Raw genomic sequence first — 19,857 nt, 5'->3', positions numbered from 1 at the left:
GTACTGACCTCATTGAAGACCGAAGGAGAGTATCCTAAGGAGCTGTAGACTGCAGCTGCCAGAATCATGATTGGGTGATAATTAGGTATTGGATAAACCTGAAACGAGGAAGTATTGTTGATTTGTGGTGGCTGAGGGAGAGCCTAGAGGTGTCAGTGGGGAGTGAGGAGCAGTAATGCCCCAGTCGTGACCACCTCTCAGGGGTTGTGAGTGAAAGGGTGACCAGGGAGTCTGGGTCCTCAGGAGGGAGCCAAGTTTCTTGGAGTACAAAATGCAAGGCAAAGAAATAAGATGAAAGTTATTTTGTTTTCCTGTGGCACAGGCATTCCAGAATTAGGTGTAGGGGGAGAGAGGAATAAGGGAACAATCTGTGTGGAATGCTGAATGGGGTTCAGAACCACCAAGCCAGGGAGGGTGTGATGGAGTGGGAGTATGTTAATCATTGAGGGATCCAGTTCGGGTAGATCGTCATAGTTCACCGAGGTTTAGCCTCAGGGTCCAGTTGGTCCTGGCAGGTGGTGGGGAGGGAGATTGTGGAGCCAAGTAACTGCTGCAGAGTCGTCCAGTGAGCTTAGGAAGCTTCCTCCTCTTTAAAGTGGGCACGATGATAATAGCACCCACCTTGAAGGGTTGTTGTGAAGGCCAAATACGACTCTAGATGGATGGGGCTTTGCAAACCTTCCCATGCTGTGGATGTGTGAGGCTTTGTTGTGAAGAGTAGCCATAAGCACACATGGAGGACATGCATGGGGAGCATACCAGCCTCCCATGCCCTCTGTTCTTCCGGGCCTTCTTTCCTGCTTGTCCTGACTTCTTCACTTCCAGCCGGCCCTCAGCTGAGCTCGATTTCTTCTCTTGCTGTTTCGTCAGGCCAGACCATTTGCCTCTAGTAGATGCTGCTCTGCTGCTCCCAGCTTCTGGCTCAGTTAAAAGCCTTGGATTTTTCTCCCTCAGGAGAAAAGTGGGTGTTACTCTCCTTTAGCTTAAAGCCCACAAGCCTTTTCTTCCCTTGGGTCTTTTCGAAAAGGAAGATGCTCTTGTCTGGCAGCAGCAGAAAGTCTGTGCTCTGCTTCTGCCCAGGCTGGAGGCCTCTCCTGTCTCTAGGCCCAGACTCTGAAGCCTTTCATACCAAGAGCAGGCCCCTTCTAACGTCCTCTGGCTCAATGTTTTCTTCAGACTGATAACTCAGGAGGAACATTCCCCATACTTGCCAGTTTGAATCTGTGATGGCTGTCCTGCAAACCAGGTATGGTTATTTGGCCAGTAATGAGCAAACAGTGTAGGGTTCCCCAGTTTTCAGACCTCAGCTCTCTTCAGATCTTTAATTGACCAACAAATATTTAAGCACCTGCTGAGTGTTGGGCCTTGTGTTCCGCAGTGGGACATACCAACACCAAAATTCCAGTCTCTACCTTAGGGAGCTTACTTGAGAGGCAATCAACATGGAAATGCATTTAATTCATGTAAAATAAGGAGAAAGTCATTTCAGGGGTTGAGAGGAGGCACAGGTAACTGGGGGTAGATGTAGGGCGCAGATTTATTGTCTGCTCAGCTGCATTCCTGACCTCTTCTGGTGCTGAGTCACTGACCCTAAAGCCCGGGAAGGGCCTCAAGGTACATCCGTATGTTCTTTCACAAGGTATGGGTGAACCAGGTTCTCTGACAGGGAGCTGATTAGCATCCATGTCATTAGGACTTGGAGGTGGGGCCAGGGAAGACTTTAGGGAAGCAGGCAGAGGGAGGGGAGATGGCAGGAGGCCTGTGTAGAGAAAATGATGAAGAGGCCTCACCAGTCCATCCATAAGCATTTATTAAGCTCCTACTGCCAAGCACCAGGCACTGCCAGCTGCTGGGACTACAAAGTGAAAAATCAAACAGTCCCTGCCTCAGGGAGCTTCCATTCTATTGGGGGACACAACAGTGTACAAAGATAAATAAGTATAAAATATGCCTAAAGTAAAAACAAGGTGATGATAGAGCCAGGGGGAAGTGCTGGGATCCGGAGAGGCTTCCTGTAAGAGACAGTGTTTGAATGGAGTTTAAGGACATCTGATGGGAGAGGAGGGAGTGCATTCCAGGCACGGGCTGGGGGCAGTCTGTTCACAGGCCCAGAAACTGGAGATGGACTGGCCTTGGAAGGAGCCAGGAGCCGCCAAGAGGCCAGTTTGGCTGGAGCTTAGAGTGAGGGAAGGGCAGGGAAGTAACAGCCACAAAGTCTGGCCATGTCAGCTGCAGCCAAATTGTGGAGAACTTGACTTGTCCCTTCGAGGGAGCCCCCAGAGCTTTTGAACAAAAGAGGCCTTGAAGTTCTCCCCAACTCACTGCCCTTTCTGTGCTACTGAGGGAACTGACTGTGGGGACTTTGTGACTTCCCCCAGTCACCCGGCTGGATTCAGCTTCGGCCTGAGAAGTCCAAGTCCTCCTGGGTGGGCTGGGGTGCTGTCACAGCCTGGCACAATCAGAAGGGGCACTTATTAGGGGAAGTGAGAGTGAGCTCGCAGGGAAAGTGGGGTGTCATTCTGTGGGGCTCTAGAAATACTCCTCCCACATATTTTGTTTAATAGGTTAAATGGCAAATTAGTACCTTTGATTGCAATAGACTTTACAAAATGTGCTTTTTCTGAAGTAAAGGAGCTTAGAATCTGTCTGTAATGGCTTTAGAAGTTAGAGGGAAACCAGTTAAGTCAACAAGCCTACCATGTGCCAGGCACTGTGCTAAGCACTGGGGATACAAAGAAAGGCCCAAAAGCCAGTCCCTACCTCAAAGGGCTCCCAGTCTAAGAGGGAGACCACATGGAAACAACTATGAGCTTGTCTAAGCTCTGTCCAGGCTGAACTGGAGGTAATCAGCAGAGGAAAGTCCCTAGCATTAATTAAGGGTGCTCAGGAAAGGCTTCTTGCAGAAACTGGGCCTTTAAATTGAGACTTGGAGGAAGCCAGGAAGTAGAGGCAAGGAGGAAGAACATTGCAACCCGGGAGGCGGCCAAAGAAAAGGCTCCGAGTCTGGAGGTGGAGAGTCAAGTGTGAGGAACAAGCATCTGTGGAATCCTGTTTAAAACAAGTGAAGCCTATGAAATTCCAAGAGAGTTTCTACTCCTAGCTTTAACTCTTACCAGTTCTTCTGATTCAGATGCTATTTAGTAGGGATTCTATTTTTATACTGGCCTTCAGTCAGTCAGCATTTATTAAGAGCCTCTGTGCCAGTCATGGTGCTAAGTTCTGGGGATTCAAAGACAGGCAGGAGCCAGGGGTTCCCAGTCTAATGGGGAGACAGCAAACGCATGTGTATGAACAAGCTAGATGCAGGTTCAGGAGGAGATAGTTAACAGAGGGAAGGCACTACCCTTAAGAAGTATTAGGAAAGGCTTCCTGTAGAAGGTGACATTTTAGTGGAGACAGAAAGGAAGGCCAGGAGGTCAGTGGGGGAGATGAGGTGGGAGTGTGCCCCAAGCCTGGGGGATGCCAGAAAATGCCTGGAGCCAAGAGATGGAACGTCTTGTTTGTGGAACAGCCAGGAGACCAGCGTCACTGGATTGAAGAGTCGGGGTTTGTGTTTGGGGCAGGGGAAGTGCAGGGGGGACTTTGAATGCCATACAGAGGATTTTGTGTTTGATCCTGGAGGTGATAGGGAGCCACTAGAGTTTATTGAGTAGGGGAAATGAAAGGGCAAGCCCTGTGCTTTAGGAAAATCACTTTAGTGGCTAGATGGAGAGTGGATTAGAGTGGGGAGAGACTTGGGGCAGGCAACATCCCCCCCCCCCCCCCCCCCCGCCCAGCAGCTAATGCAACAGTCCAGGCATGAGGTAATGAGGGCCTGCACCAGAGTGGGGGCATTGTCAGAGGAGAGAAGGGGGTGCTTTGGAGAAATGCTGCAAAGGTGAAATTGCCAGCCTTGGCCATAGCTATGGGGGTGGAGAGGGAGTGAGGAGTCCAGGATGATGCCAGGTTGGGAGCCTGAGGGACTGGGAAGACAGGGTTGCCCTCACAGTGAGTTTATTTTTGGACATGTTGGGTTTTTAAAAATAATAATATTTTATTTTTTCCCAGTTACATGTAAAGACAATTTTAAACATTCATTTTTAAAAAAATTTTGCATTCCAAAGTTTTTCTCTCCCTCCCTCATCTTCCCTTTCCCTGAGATGGTAAGCAATTTGATTATAGGTTATATATGTTCAGTAATGCAAAACATGTTGTGAAAGAAGACACAGACCCAGAGGGGGGAAAATACACAAAAAATGCAGAAAGTGAAAAATAGTCTGCTGTGATGTACATTCAGACTCTGTCAGTTCCTTCTCTGGAGGTGGAGAGCATTTTCATCATGAGTCCTTCGGAATTGTCTTGGATCATTGGATTGCTGAGAAAGCCAAGTCATTCACAGTGTTGCTATTATTGTGCACAGCATTCTCCCGGTTCTGCCCACTTCACTCTGCATTCTGAGATCAGCCTGCTCACCATTTCTTATGGCACAGTAGTATTTCATTACAATGATGTACCACAACTTGTTCGGCCATTTCCCAATTGATGGGCATCCCCTTAATTTCCACTTTTTTGCCACTACAGAAAGAGCTGCTACATGTATTTTTATATAGATACATCCTTCCCCCACACCCTCGCCCCACCTTTTTTTGTCCCTTTGGGTTACTGACCTGGCAGTGTTTCCATAGCCCTTTGGACCTAGTTCCATAATGGTTGGATCAGTTCACAACTCCACCAACTGTGGATTAGTTGGACATGTTGAGTTTAAGGTGTCTATTGGACATCCAGTTCATGATGTCTGAGAGGTAGTTGGAGATGTGAGATTGGAGATCAGTAGAGAGATTGGGGCAAGAAGGGTAGATTTGAGAATCATCAGCATAGAGATAAATCCATCTTAGCCTGTGTGATCAGCAAGTGAAGTAGTCTAGAGGGAGAAGAGAAGAGGGATGCCCATGGTTAGTGGATGTGACCTAGATGAGGATCCACCAAAGGAGACAAAGAAATGGTCTGATAGGTAGGAGGAAAACCAGGGGAGTGTGGTATCCTGAAAACATAGAGAGGATCGGAGAAGTGCGTGATTGGCGGAGAAGTGAGGAATGAGGAGTGAGAAAAGGCCATTGGAGTTGGCAGTTAGGAGATCATTGGTGACTTTGGATTGTGTGAGGGGGAGGTGCATTCAAGAAGAGAGCCAGGGAAGAGGTTGTTGTGGATGGCCTCAAGGGAGTTGGTGACGTGATAATAGAGCAACGTGTGGTTAAAATGACACATCGTAGAAAGTGAGTAGGGGCAGACTAGCCAAGAGGTGTCTGTCCTGTTGCCTTCCTCTAGGAGTGTTTGGGAAATAGAGATATTGTTACATTTTAAAGCTGCATCCATGTGCACATAGTGGTCACGTGATATATACGCTTATACATTCATTTGTTCTCTTCATGACTTCCAGGTGTTTCCTTTTTCCTTGTTCATTGGCCCATGAGCACCTCACCTGCCATCACAAGCTTGACTCTAAGGGCACTGATCACTGCCTTTATATTCCTTTTCTCTGTGTCAGCGTTCTGTCTTGGTAAGAATATTGGACTTACCCTTAGGAGAGACCTGGGTCCACATCCCCCCTCTGACACAAGAGTGTGACTCTGGGTGGATCCCTTAATCTCTCCCTCCTGTGTCTTCATCTGTCTGGTGGAGGTGATTGGCCTCACCTCCAGGACTAGTGTGGCCTTCCCTGTGGGTTAATGGCCCCTGGTTCTACTTGAGTTTGACACCCCTGGACTAAGATCAACTCTAAGGTCCCTTTTCCAAATCTAAATCATTGATTTCTAACTTTGTCCTGATGGAAAATGACTATTCAGTTGTCTTAAAATTCCTGTTTTACATGAAAGTGATATGGAATTATATAATTAAAGTTTTAAAATTGTTCCTCTCCATTCACTCAGTTACTAAATCTGTCCAGCCTGGGAGGGAGGGGCATTGGCCAACAAGAAAAGGCCCACTTCTGAAAATATTTATAGTAGCACTTTTTTGTCATGGAAAAGGTTGGAAGGCGTGTTGGTTCCTTTATGAACTGATTGAGTACTACAGCCGAGTAAAAGAAGACGACATTCCATGGTGACGAAGCTCAGATCCCATTCGAAGAGACCTGGAGCAAAGTCCAGAGAGCCAGAAAGACAATTTATACTTCCTGTCTTCAACATTATAGAAATGAAATTTTGCCAGCTCATTGAGAATGAAATGAGCAGAACCAGGAGAACAATTTCTATAAAGAAACACTGTAAAGACAAACAGCTTTGAAATCTGTAAGAATTACCATCAATACAGTGACTGTTCTTAATTCCAGATAACTGTTAATGAACCATTATAGAAAGGTAACGGAAGGATATTTTTAACACAACCAGTGAAGGAATTTATTTTGCCTATGTATATTTGTTACAAGGATTGGTTTTTCTTTTCTTTTTTCCAGTGAAGTGGAAGGTGGAAGGTCTAGAATATAGATTTCTGTTTATTTAAAAAAAATTCACATAAAGAGCTTTGTGTGGGGAGTAGTGTGACAGATGGGCTATAATACAAACTTTCAGATGAAGTCACTATATTGTTGGTTTTGCTTAATGGTATTACCTTGTTATAAGAGACCTCTCACAGAGTTGGGTTAATGCCTAGATGTTTGTAATGCAAAAACAAAACACATCAATAAAAATAAAAAAAAAAGCATTTAGCTTATGTTAGTACTGACTTAGAGCATATCAACCATCCTCCATCTTAAATGGAAAACTACTAAATTGTAAGGTGGTGTATACACTCCCAGTTCTTTTCAAGACTGGCATATATCGGGGGATCTAATTGGGAGGATGCTAAGGGTTTTTATGACATGCAAAAACCAAATTTATCAGTAAACTTTAAGTCTAGTTCCTGTCTCCACACCAACTCTCATTCTCTTCTGCTCAGAGAGTCCATTATGTGATTGATGCCCTCTTTCTTCTCAGTTCATCTTCCTTCAGTTCATCACCTTCCTTCCACTGCAGTTGTTCACAGAAGTATTTTCATATTTTAGGGCCTCACCATTTACCCAAACTGTATCACCCCTATAATTTTGAACTCTGAAATTGTTCTCAACACCATTTCCTGTTTCCATCTTTTTTACATCACCTCCGCAGGAAGGACATCTTGCTACCTGCCCTACTGAGACAACTCTCAGGGAGGTGATTCATTCCATTTTAGGGTCCCTCCCTGAATGAGGCTAACTAACACGACTAACCTTCTGGATCTACTCAGCTTCACATCACATCCAGCTTTCTGCCAGGAAACCCAGTGCACACACCCAGCCACTTACTCTGCCTCTTCTCCATCCCCAAACCTTCATTTTTGCTTCCCCGCTCTTGCTTCAGGAACAATCATTAAATCATTGCTACTGTTGCCAATGGAGAAGGCTTGCAGTCTCCTTCTCTATGGCTCCCCTGGCCATCCCTGTGACTGCCTAGACAAAACTCCCTTCCCCAGCTGCCACTCCCCCAAATAGGTTCCCAGAGCAGAAGGGAAGCTTTCTGAGGGTAAGGACTGTCTCCCCTTTGCCTTTGTATCCCCAGTGCTGGGCACAGGGTTTATGCACATAGTAGTCACATGATATATACGCTTATACATTAATTTGTTCTCTTCATGACTTCCAGGTGTTTCCTTTTTCCTTGTGTATTGGCCCATGAGCACCTTGCCTGCCATCACAAGTTTGACTCTAAGGGCACTGACCACTGCCTTTATATTCCTTTTCTCTGTGTCAGCATTCTGTCTTGGTAAGAACATTGAGCTTACCCTTAGGAGAGACCTGGGTCCATATCCCCCCTCTGACACAAGAGTGTGACTCTGAGTGGATCCCTTAATCTCTCCTTCCTGTGTCTTCATCTGCCTGGTGGCGGTGATTGGCCTCACCTCCAGGGCTAGTGTGGCTATCAAGTGAGATGCGTGTCCAGAGCTCTATCTAAATATAATTTGGGGTGATTTTGACCCCGCCCTGGGGCTTTATTGGTCATCGTGGTGTGGAAACTCCATCAGTGAAAATGAGCCACTGTCTGCCACTGGTAGTTTTCAGCATTGGTGGAGATTTGAGAACTTCAGTGATCTTGGGCTCCCCCATTCTTATCCGAGGCAGGATCAGAGGCTTACTTGCTATTCATTGTGTTGTGCTACCTTTAATGATTATCACTGCTGTTCCTCCCTTGTTAATCCCACACCCTGGCTCCTTCTATACTTCTACCTTTTTCACATTCTTTATCTTGCCTAAGTTCTTCAGCCCTCTCCAGAGTCTAGAGGAAGGTGTGTGTGTGGGGGGGGGGGTTGGGGGTGTCATTGTACTGTCCTACTGGGCCCCGTCAAACTAAATTGATGGTCATTCGGGTCCTTTGTTTTCTCGGGGCCTATGCTGAACAGGCCCACCGCAACTTGGTTATCAGATGAGTGCTCAGCAGGACAATCCCTAACTTCTTTTTCTGTCCCATTTCCTCAAGCCCCCCATGGCAGCCCTTCCCTCCGCCTTCTTGGCTGAGCACCTCATACTTTACTGAAAAGATTGAGGTCATCTGCCCTGACCCAGCTCTTATCTTACATCACCCCTCTTACCCTCCCCCTCTGTCTTACTCATGCCAGACTCTTAGGAAGAGAGGGCCCTTCTCCCTCTCTGTGCCCTTTGGTCTCATCCCCCGAGTCTTTACCTCATCCCCACTCTCCGATCTCTTCTGCTGGTGAACGTGTCTCCCCTCTCCTTAGAGCCCTCCCTCCTTCCTTGATCCTTCTGTCTCTGCTAACTATTGCCCTTTCTATCTGCTTCTTTCTTTGTTGACCTTGACAAAGTTGTCTATACTTGGTGCCTTCACTTCCTCTAAACTCCCTGCATTCTGGCAGTGACCTTTTAATGGCCAGATCTCATGACCTTCGTTCAGTCTTCATCCTTCTGAATCTTTGTGCAGGTCTCACACTGTGGTTTGCCTTTTCCTGCTGGATGCTTCTCCTCTTTGGGAGCTGGTGACATGGTTCTCTAGGATTCTCCTCCCAGCCAGTCTTCATGCTCCTCCTCAGTCTCTCTGCTGGATCTTTCTACTTGTTGTGTCCACTAACTGTGGATGTCCCTCAGGACTCCCCTTTTTCTGTGTATTATCTCATTAGCTCCCATGGATGCAATTGTCATCTGCGCAGATGATCCCCAGATCTGTATTTCCAACTCTAGTCTCCCCACTGAGATGCTCATTGGACCCTTCAGGTTGGATGTCTACTACATCTCTAACTCAGCATGTCTAAAGCAGATGTCAGTATTTTCCCAACTCCCCTGTCACTGTCAAGGGCCCCACCATTTTCCCAGGCCCACAACACCATAGTCATCCTTGGCCCTCATTCTCCCTCCCCCCACATATCTAGTCAGTTGTCAAACCTTATTTCTTTTACCTTCACATTTCTTGCACAGTTCAGGACATGATCTCTTTACTGGATTTTTCCAGAAGCTTCCTTCCTGACTAGCCTTTGTCCTTACCTCTGCCTCTCAACCCCTCTGGTTTCTTTCAAGACTCCTCTCCCATGCCACCTTCTGCAAAAGGTCTTTCTTGGTCCCTTATATCCTTTGGAGCTTTCTCTGAAGTTGCATTCCTTCTCCATATATTACCTGTATGTACCTATTCACATGATATATGGAAACTCCTTGAGGCCAGGGCCTGATTTTGTCTTCCTTTTATCCTTGCCTCTTAGCAGGTTGCCTGGCACAAAATAAGTACTTAGCAAATGCCTGATGATTGATGGATCTTGACAAAACCTCCCACTTAAAGTTATGACTCATTGCCCCAGCTCACTGTGACCTTGGGTTATCCAGAGCCCTGGCAGCCCCAGCCAAGCCGGGGAGGCTCCAACTGCTGGCCAGGGGATGGATGGGGGTCAGTGCGAGGCCCAGACCCTTGTATTTAGAGATTCAGAGCTGGTTTGGCTGAAGGCACGTGGCTCTTTGGCTGAAGTGGTTCTCTAGAACCATCTCCTAAGGCACAAAAGGGCCATAACCTGTGCCGGTGAAAGAAGTTCTCCAACCCAGGAAGTGACCAAAGTATTAAAGTTGATCAAGTCACATGTGCCTGTTGTTGCCACCAAATTAAGTGAAGGAAGCTAAGGATGCCTAGCCTAGAGAAGGCTTGGGCAGTGAAGGGACGGATCACTGTGAAATATCATTTTGCCCACCTCCCGTGGGCGCCGCCACTCTGCATGCTGGGTCAGAAGAAGGAAGGGCCACTGCTGTGTCTGTTCAGCTCTGCACCCGATGCTTTCACGCTGTCTGCTCAGCTGGGCTATTTCATTTCAGCCTGTTTCCTCATCTACCAAATGAGGATGGTATCTACTTTCCAGCCCTAGGAAACTTAAGTGATATAACTACATATGTGTGCACACGTGGGCCGCTTAGAAAATGTGAAAGCTTGATCTAAATGGCTGTTCCTGTCATGGTTGTTGTTGTTGAGAAGTGTTCTGGTGTCTCTGGGTTAGTGAGCGGGCCCTGGACACCTGAGTTCAAGGCCTGCCTCTGGACACCCCCTGGCTCAGTGCCTCACTTAACCACCCCGCCTCCCCCAGTGCCCTAGGTAGTTCTCTCAAACTATTGGAGAAGAGGCTCCGCCCTGTCTTAGTGGAGGGGGCTACCTCCGAGCTCCATCTGGGGAGGAGGAGGAGGAGGATGATGGACTCTCAGATGTTGCATTCGCTCTCCTGCTTTGGTAAGCGCATGTTTGGAGGGAAGGGGAGTCTCTGAGCTTGTGACACAGGCTCTATCTGGGAAAGATGGCCAGGAGTTTTGTATTACTGTTAATATGTACTCTCCTAAAAGCAATTTGGATCATGAATAGAACTTTATGATGACTTTTCCCTCATGATATCTGTGCTTTCCCTCGAAGGCAGTAAAACCTGGTTCCAGTGGAAAGAGCATTGGCTGGAGAAGGAGCTTGGTTTTACTCATGGACTGTAACTTTTGATCAAATGATGAAAGACTCGATCTCTTGTAAGGGCTCTTCCTGCTTCTCCTCTCATAAAATTGGGGGGAGGGGGCACATCTCCTTCTAGCACTTGTAACCTCAGGTTGCAGTCCCCTCATCAGCAGGCTTAACCCTTTCCCTCTGTGTAAACTCACTGCCTCAGAAAGAAGATGCCATCGAGCATGTTCCAAACTTGTTTTTGTTGCCAGTGTAGGGTGGGGAAAAGACTAAAATGGTGTGGGGCCATTGGCAAAGGATGGGCAGGTGATGGGGATGGTGTGAGGGCTGGGAACCATAGCCTGTCAAGACTTCAGAGAATCCGATTTCGGTCTTATGGTTGTCGTTCACTTGTGTCTGACTCTTCATAACCCCATTTGAGATTTTCTTGGCAAAGACACTGGAGTGGTTGGCCATTTCCAAACTGAAGCAAACTGGGTTAAATGACCTGCCCAGGGTCATACAGCTAGGCAGTGTTTGAGGCCAATCTTGAACTCAGGTCCTCCTGACTCCAGGCTCAGCGCTCTGCCCACTGTGCCCCCTAGCTGTCCTGGATTTAAGGTAAACATGATAGCTCCCTCACAATTACTTCAGGCGGGCTCTCACATCAAAGACATGGTAGATTTGTAAATGGTAGTATTGAAGACAGAACTCGACCAGGACAAAAGGTAGAGGGAGAATAAATGAAAGTCAACATTGAAAAGATATAAGCAATGCTTTGACCAAGTACATCCAGCAATGGAAGGGGCTGCATTTGGACGTGGGCAGTTCCTTGTCATGGGAGGTGTTTAAGCAGACTCTACTACTACGAGAGCTACTTTTTAAAAAAGTTTTTAAAACAAATATTTAATTTGTTTTAATCAGCCAATATCTGTCTTCTTACCCTCCCACTCCACCACCATCCCCAAATGAGGACATGAGAAAAACAAAACCTATCACCAACATATATAGTCCATCCAAACAAATTTCCCCTTGCCTATGTCCCAGAAAATCTGTCTCATTTTGCATTCACCTCTCTAGGAGGAGGTGGGCAGCATGTGTCTTGGTTGGTCATTACGCTGGATAAGAGTTAAGCGCGATAATGTTTCATCACTTTATATATTCTGATTCATCCATTCTCCAGTTAATGAGCACTCCTTCAGATTCCTATTCTTTGCCACCTCAGAAAGAGGTGTAAATATTTTTGTACATCCTTGCGTTTATTTTGCTTAGGACTAATTCCTCTCTTAATCTACTGTTCTTCTACTTTCCTCTCCTATTTTTTCCATTTTCTTCTTGAGTGAAGTAGGTTTTTGTATCCAACTCTGTGCATTTTCTTCTTTTGATCAGGTCTGATGAGAGTGAGGTTCAAGTGTGGGCCGTGTCCCTCACTTCCTCCTCCTCTTTGTTTATATAGACGTCTCCTTGTGCAGTCTGATTATGTGAGATAATTCCCCCAACCTTCCTTTCCTTCTCTCCTCCTCCCCTAGGTATTCCTCTGCCCCTCTCTTTTTATTCTTTTAAGATCAACAAGACATAAAAGAACCACTCCCTGGCCTTGCCTAGTGGGTTTTCTCTATCAGATGGATGATGATAGGGTTCAGAGGGATCATATGTATCTCCCCATATTTCATGGTAAGTACTTTCATTCGTCTTTACCTTTTTATGCTTCTCTTCACTCCTGTGTTTGAACTTCAGAGTTTCTCCACAGCTCAGGACTTTTCATCAGGGATGCTTGGAAGTCCTCTATGTCATTAAAGGCCTTTGTAGTATTATACTCATTGCTTGAATTTTTTCTTTCTGACTGCTTGCAGAATTTTTTTTCTTTGACAGGGAAGCTCTGGATTATGACTCTAATATTCTTGGGAGTTTTCATTTGGGAATTTCTTTCGGGAGCTGACTGGTGGATTCTGTTTCCCCTTTGCCCTAGAGTTCTGAGAGATCTAGGCAGTTTTCTTTTAGGATTTCTGTTTTATCTAGGCTCTTTTTTTGGTCATGGTGTTTAGCTAGTCCAGTGATTTTTAAATTTTTTCTCCTTGATCTGTTTTCCAGGTCAGTTGTTTCTGCTATAAGATAGCTTACATTTTCTTCTATTTTTTACTTTTAACTTGGTTTTAATATTTCTTGTTACTTTGTGAACTCATTGGCTTCTCTTTGGTCCATTCTAATTTTCAGGGAGTTTGTTGCTTTAGAAAGGTTTTGTACCTCTTGTACCAAGTTAATTCCCTTTCTGAATTGTATCCCATAGCTCTCATTTCTTTTCCAGTTTTTTCCTCAAGTATCCTTTAGTCCATTTATAAAAACATTTTTAACTCTTTTTTGTTAACTTTTGCTTCATTTCTTGGAGAAATTCTGCTTGAGTTTGTGTTTTTCTTTTAGGCTTTACTTGTAGGTGTTTGAGAATCATTCTCTTCTTCTGCATTTGTTTCTTGAGTGCCACCACCGTAATAGCTCACTAAGGTGCAGTTCTTTTTTTGTTTACCCATTCTCCAGCCTGTGTCCTGACTTTGGACTGGATATTAGGGCTGGGCTCTGCCATACTTCTGGAGGGAAGCCCTGGGCTAGTCCTGTTACTGCTTTTTTTGGGGGTGGGGTGGGAGGTATTAGGTATTGTGTTATTCAAGGATCTCAGGATCAGACTGGGGACCCACAAACTTTCAGTGCTCTAGAGTGGTGTGATCTAGGACAAAGTCTGATTGCTGCCCCCCCTCCCCATCTGAGCTCTTTAGGTTCTTAATCTGCATTTGGGTCTGAGCAAGAGTAGATGGTACTAGACTCTGCAGTCAGCCAGCTGGAAACTCTTGATTCTAAGTGGCCCAATTGTATATAGGCTCCCCTTTGGCCTGGGTATCCTGCCTTGCTTATTTAACTCTGTAGTCTGGGAGAGATGCTGGAAGTGAGACCCTGCTTTGAGCCTGGAGGCTAAGCCACAAGTGTTGCTGTTGCTGAATGAAGCTGGCTTCTGAACTTCCTCCTTTGTTTGGTACACTGCTCAGGACCTCCCTAAGTGGTGGCAGGTCCCCTTCTCACTGCCCTGGGACTGGGTAGTGGGCACCTGTCCTCACAGCGGTATCCTGGTGTGGGTTTGGAGGTGTCTCCCAAGGGTCTGGGCCTCCTTTTGTGCTGAAGCTAAACTCATGCTCAGTGTGCCTGCCCAGACCCTGTTCTCAATGTCTGCAGACCTCTCTGTCTCTCTCCCCATACTGACCTGAGCTGGACAAAGGACTTACTGTGACTTTTTCTGGATTTCTCCATCAGGCCTCAGTCTGCTACATTGTCTAGATCTGTTTTGAGGACTTGTGGCTGGAAGGTCAGCTGCATTGCTTCCTTTTACTCTACCATCTTGGCTCTGCCCCCTGTGTGACTCAGCAGTATTATAGAAATAAATCCTGTACTGAGGGACATTTAGATTGGAGCATTACTGTCAAACTCAAAGAGAAACAGATCTCTCCAGTGCATACTGAATTAGAAAACCACAAATTAATATTATCTGCACCGTACTGTATCCTTACTTATCTTGTTAAACATTTCTCAGTTACATTTTAATCTAGTTCTGCAGCCCTTGAGGGGCCTTGCGGATGTTTGACACTGAACTACAAGAGTGCTGAGATCTCCATCATATCTGAATTCTATGATCTTGTGGGACAGTCCAGAGAACACTTAATTTTGAGTCAAATGATTGAGTATGAATCCAGGCCAGCTGCCCACCCATTCACTACGTGCCGGACCCCAGGTGAGTTACCTGGCATTTCTGGGCCTCAGTTTACTCACCTGTAAAGTGAGGAAGTTGGATGATTATTGAGGCCCCTCTAGTTCTAGGTTTATTGTCCTTTGGGATTTCTCTTTTCAAGCAATTCTACTGAAGCAATTATTCCAGGTGCGTTTTCTGTATAACATTTCAACAAAGCCTCTGCTCTGGGGAGGGTTTTTAGCACTGGAAAAAATGAGAGTGTCTGCCCTCATGAATAAATGGTTTAGTAGGAGGTAAACCACATACGTAAATAGTTCCACAAGATGGTAGGGACCTTTGGGTCAAGGGCTGTGCTTAGGAGGGGACAAGCAGAGACAGCAGTCATCTGAAGAAAGTGACAGAATCCCCTCTACCTGGATTGTGGGGGAGGGGAAGAGGAAGAACAATTCTCTAGAAGAGATGGCATCGGCATCTAGGCCTTGAAGGATGGCAGAGATTTCAGCAGGTGGAACTGCAGTGAGAATCTGTTCCAGGAAAGCTTCACACAATGGAGAGCAGTCCCAGCTGTCTGGACCAAAGTGTGTATGAAGAGAGTTTGGATCTAGACTTTCAGGTTCAAGTTCTTGAATGCCAAAGATGAATCATAGATTTAGGGCTGATGGAGATCTCCAAGGTCAGCTAGACCAGCCACTGGGATCCAGAGAGAGAAGCTTATATTTATTCTGCAGGCAATAGGGACCCTCCAAAGGGGTCTGAGTTGGGAAAGGAGGTGGTTGGGCTGTTTGTTAGGAAGAGAACATTGGTAGAGAGGGAGGGACAGAGGAGACGTTTGAGAGGAGAGGCAGGAGGCCTTGAAAGGCTCAGTGTCTCCTCCTGGATGTAGATGAGAATCTCAAAGGTGAGGGCAAGTTTCACAAGGGAGTGTGACAGACATACAGCTAATGTTTGCATCTAGCAATTGGTTATTTCTTCAAGGTACATTCTCCTCCCTTAGCTTAGTTAATCTTCAGAATAACATGGAGTGAGGCCAGCATCATCCGGTAGTGTTATCTGGCTGGTAGATGGTGAAGCTAACACTGAAGCAGTTAGGTGGCAGCGACACGTAGTGAAAGGTGGGCTGGCCCTTGGGTGATTGACTTGACTTTTGTCTGCTTCAGTTTCCTGCTCTGGAAATGAAATATTTCTTCTTCTCTATGAACATAGGGCTTGTCTGAGGTTACATATTAGTAAGTGTTACACTTGGTCCCAGAAGCCAGGTCTTCTAAAGTTGGGCTCCCATTTAAAGACATTCGTTGGTGAGTGAGCGTGAGTGTGTGACAGCGTGAGTACCCTTGCTGGAATGTGTCTGATTTGCCCTTTTCCTTTCTAATCTGGCAGAGCATTTGTTCATCCCTTATGTTCCTTCACCAATGCCCTACTGCCTCCCATTTTCAATGTTGAAAATCTCATCTGAAACCCTTGAACATTTAGATAAATATTGTGTTTGTCTTTATATCACTTCTTTGGCAGCCTCTCAAAGGTCTTTGACTTTTTGGGGGTAAGAGAGAAATCACCCTGTTGCTTAATTTTTCTCTTCTCATCTGTAACTGTGAGGCTGAACATTTTTCCTGAAGTGACACTCCAGTCAAAGGATGAGAGGAGAGAGGAAAGCTAATGATGGAGCTCGTCAAGGGCCTGGGCCAGGGCCAGGGCTAGACCTTAGGCAAAACTTCTCTCCTATTTGCACGCAAGAGGCACGTCAGGAATGTTGAGAGAATAAAGTAGTTTCCAACAATTACAATTGTCAATGGAGAGACTTTGTTTAGTCCTTGGGGTCTATGTGGGGAGTAACCATCCTTGGGGTTCACTTAGCTGCCTTTGTTCATATGCTAATGTCATTAATTTTCTACTTAAGCATTTGCAGCGATAGCATTGTTCAAAAAGGTGGTTAGACGTTCAGACCTTATCCCTTGGGTTAGCCAGTGTTGTGCTTACCAGTGGAATATTGACCATTGTTTGGCAGGTGTGCATTTCTGACAGTGACTCCTAAGACTCACAGGCACATGTTTCTGCTGTAAAAAGGCTGCCCTGATGTTGTCCTAGTGGTCTGGTTTTTATGAGTGGGCATCTGGTTTTGCAAATATACCCTTCCCCAAGGAACTAGAATCTACCATCTGAGAAGTCCCACTTTCTCTGGCAGTTGGACAAGATGACATTAAAGGTCTTTGCCAAATGAAATTCTGTATTTGAGATTGCCCCTTATCATCTCTGTGACTTCATACAAGTCACTTTGCTTTTCTGGGCTATGGCCCTCCCTTCCAAAATGGGGGAACTGGATTATGCGGCTTCCAAGGTCCTTTCCTGCTGCAAATTTAGGGTCCTAGGAATTACTACAGTATTTGCTTTTCTTTCCTTAAAAAGAGCTGACAGTTTTCAGTTTTATTCTCTCCTGCTCTCCCCATCTACCCCACCCCAAGGCTTGCGTGTACCTTTCAGAGGTTAGAGATGCTTCTAAGACTTTAAATTCTTGGAGTCTTTTGCAGATGTAATTTTTACTTGCTAAGGTTCTTTGCTTTGACCCAGTCAGCATCCTTTGTTCTTTTTGTATATCAATCCTTACAACAGTGAGTTGTTGGGCAGTCGTTTTTCAGTCACACGTCTGACTCTTCATGACCCCATTTGGGGTTTTCTCAGCAAAGATACTGAAGCCATTTCCTTCTCTAGCTCATTTTACAGATGAGAAAACTGAAGCAACACCCTGCCCCCCCCCAAAAAAAAGAAAAAAGTTAAGTGATTTGTTCAGTGTCACACAGCTAGTAAGAGTCTGAGGCCAGATTTGAACTCTTTAAGATGAATCTTCCTGCCTCCAAGCCCAGCACTCTAGGCACTATGGCGCCACCTAGCGGCCCTTAGAACAACGAATCCTCCTACAAAACCATCCTTCAAGGGGTACGTTGATTTGGAGTGCTCTTAGTAGAAAGGTGTAGGGATTGTTTAAAGTTAAGTCTTTCTGAGGGTCGGATTCTTGTCTGTGGACACCAGGTACAAGCACATCTCTGTGGACAGCTTAAATCCAGGTTCACTTAGGCCTCATAGGTTCACACTTCTTAGGGATTGTTTTGTAACTGATCTCTGTCTACGCCACAGAATTATACTATAAAACTTCACTCATCATCGTTAGTCTTTGAGTATTTTTACTTAATTTGATATTCTCGAATGTGAGTCGTCAGCCCTCTCTCCTGAGCTCTAATCCCAACTGCCGGGCTTTTGGATAGCTCAGACTGGGTGTCCTGTAGACATTTCAGATTCCACATAAAAGCCATTATTTTTCCTCCCGAACTCTCTCCTCCTCCCAGCTTTCATATTTGTCTTCTGCAGCAGATTTCCTTTGAAAATATATTATTGATTTGGAGTGTCTGTACTTCCTTCTGTCATGGTCTCCTAACTCCTCAGGAATTGAAAAAGTAAAATAAAAATGATTTCAGCATGTCTTGACTGCAGATAGCTCTAAATTGTGCAGGGTAACTATGTTGAAAGCTAATGGTGAAATGTCTTCTGTCTTTAGGGTCTGTTCTGGATATTATTAAACACATTGTTGCCAAGGGGGAACACAAAAGTGGAGTCCTGGATGAGGCCTGCATTGCCACGATTCTCAAAGAGGTTCTGGAGGGCCTGGAATATCTGCATAAAAATGGACAAATCCACCGGTAAAGTAAAAGAGAAGGGGACGGCTGCTTCCCATCCTTCCTCTCCTGTGACTCCAAACAATGTCTCAACCAACATATTTCTACAATTATGTCTTAAAGCCAAACCTGTACCTCTTGGGGCCAAACTCACACCCCACTGTCACAGGTTGGCCTCCCCTGAGGCCATCCCTCTGCCCTCTAGTGGACAACAGCAAGTCTCTCCAGTCAGCCAACAGGGTGGTTGGGGGTGGGAGAGAGGTTCCCTTCTTCCCTTTCTTTTTCACCTCTTTTTGCCTACCTCTCCTACCCCCTTTTCTCTTGTTCCTCTTCTCCTTCTTCCTTACTACTTTATTTCTTTTCCTTATGCCTCTCCTCCAATTTTAAACTTTTGTAGGCCAGAGATTGGCCACCTAAAAGCATTTCTCTCCTTTGTTAAATTGTTTGAATAGAACTAATCCTCCAGGGTGATGTTTCACCTAGTTGTAGTTTCTGGGGCCAGTGAAGAATGTTAGGTGTGGTCTGTCTGAATCAGTGCTCCAGAAGGAGATTTCCAGCACACACTAATAAAAGATTAGGGTTAAGGCTGGCCCCTTTCCTGGGCTCAGTTTCTCCTTTTCATTAGCCACAAAGCCACCACAATTGTCATTAAATTAGGATGTGGAGCCATCTGTATGTGCATTCGTTCAAAGGAGACATTCTGGCGAAGCCAGCCCCTACTCCTGGATTCACAGGACTGTTTGCGAATTGCTTTGCAGTGGCTCTTCTTTACCTGCACTCCAGAAGTACTGTGAACCTTCATTAACATCATCTTTGAGTATTTCTACTTAATTGGATATTCTCAGATAGAAATCACCAGCCCCTGTCCTGAATTGCTAGTCCTACCCGCCTGGCTTTTGGAGAGCTCAGGCTGGGTGTAGACTCCAAACAGGATTTAATGTTCTTCCTCCCAACTCTCCTGTCACTTTGAAGGCCATCCCTAGCCTTCCAGGCTCACAGGCTCCTCACTCATTCCTGTACTTCCCGGCTTCCTGGACTTCTTTCAGGTCCCAGCTCAAACCTCAACTTCTGTAAGAAACCCCATCCTCTTTGGTGCTGGTGCCTTCACTCCATTGAGCATCTCAAATTTGTCCTGTTTATACCTTGAGTTTGACCATAATTGTTAACATGCTGTCTTCCCCATTAGATTCTGAGCTCCCTGAGAGCGTTTATTACATGCCTACTGTATGCCAGGCACTTTACATTTGATCCTCAGAACAACCCTGGGAAGCAGGTACTGTTATTATCCTCATTTTACAGTTGAATAAATGGAGGCAAAGAGAAGGTTAAGTGACTTACCCAAGGTCACACAACACTAACTGTGTCTGAGGCTGGATTTGAACTCAGGTCTTCCTGACTCTAGGCCCAGGGTATCACTGCACCACCTTAACTGCCAGTGCCTGGTACATAGTAGCTATGTAATAAAGGCTTATTGACTTGCCTGAACTTAAGTCGCTCCACAAATCCAATTTGTTGTTCAGGTGTTTGTTTGTCTGGTTGGTTTTTGCTCACCCTGTTGTACTCACATAAGCGTCCCCCA

At 45.7% G+C, this 19,857-nt stretch overlaps 1 protein-coding gene across 1 annotated transcript in view; it reads left to right on the top strand.

Annotated features, from left to right (window-relative positions):
- OXSR1 (oxidative stress responsive kinase 1) overlaps positions 1-19,857 on the top strand; it is a 103,243-nt gene that overhangs the window by 31,506 nt on the left and 51,880 nt on the right. Inside the window, exon 4 of the mRNA XM_036738489.1 lies at positions 18,161-18,302. Within this exon, the coding sequence (XP_036594384.1) occupies positions 18,161-18,302 (142 nt within the window). The remainder of the gene's footprint in view (positions 1-18,160; positions 18,303-19,857) is intronic.

The sequence above is a fragment of the Trichosurus vulpecula genome, chromosome 9 (genome assembly GCF_011100635.1).
Source record: "Trichosurus vulpecula isolate mTriVul1 chromosome 9, mTriVul1.pri, whole genome shotgun sequence".
Lineage (NCBI taxonomy): Eukaryota > Metazoa > Chordata > Mammalia > Diprotodontia > Phalangeridae > Trichosurus > Trichosurus vulpecula.
This window is presented reverse-complemented; position numbering and strand designations above follow the sequence as displayed.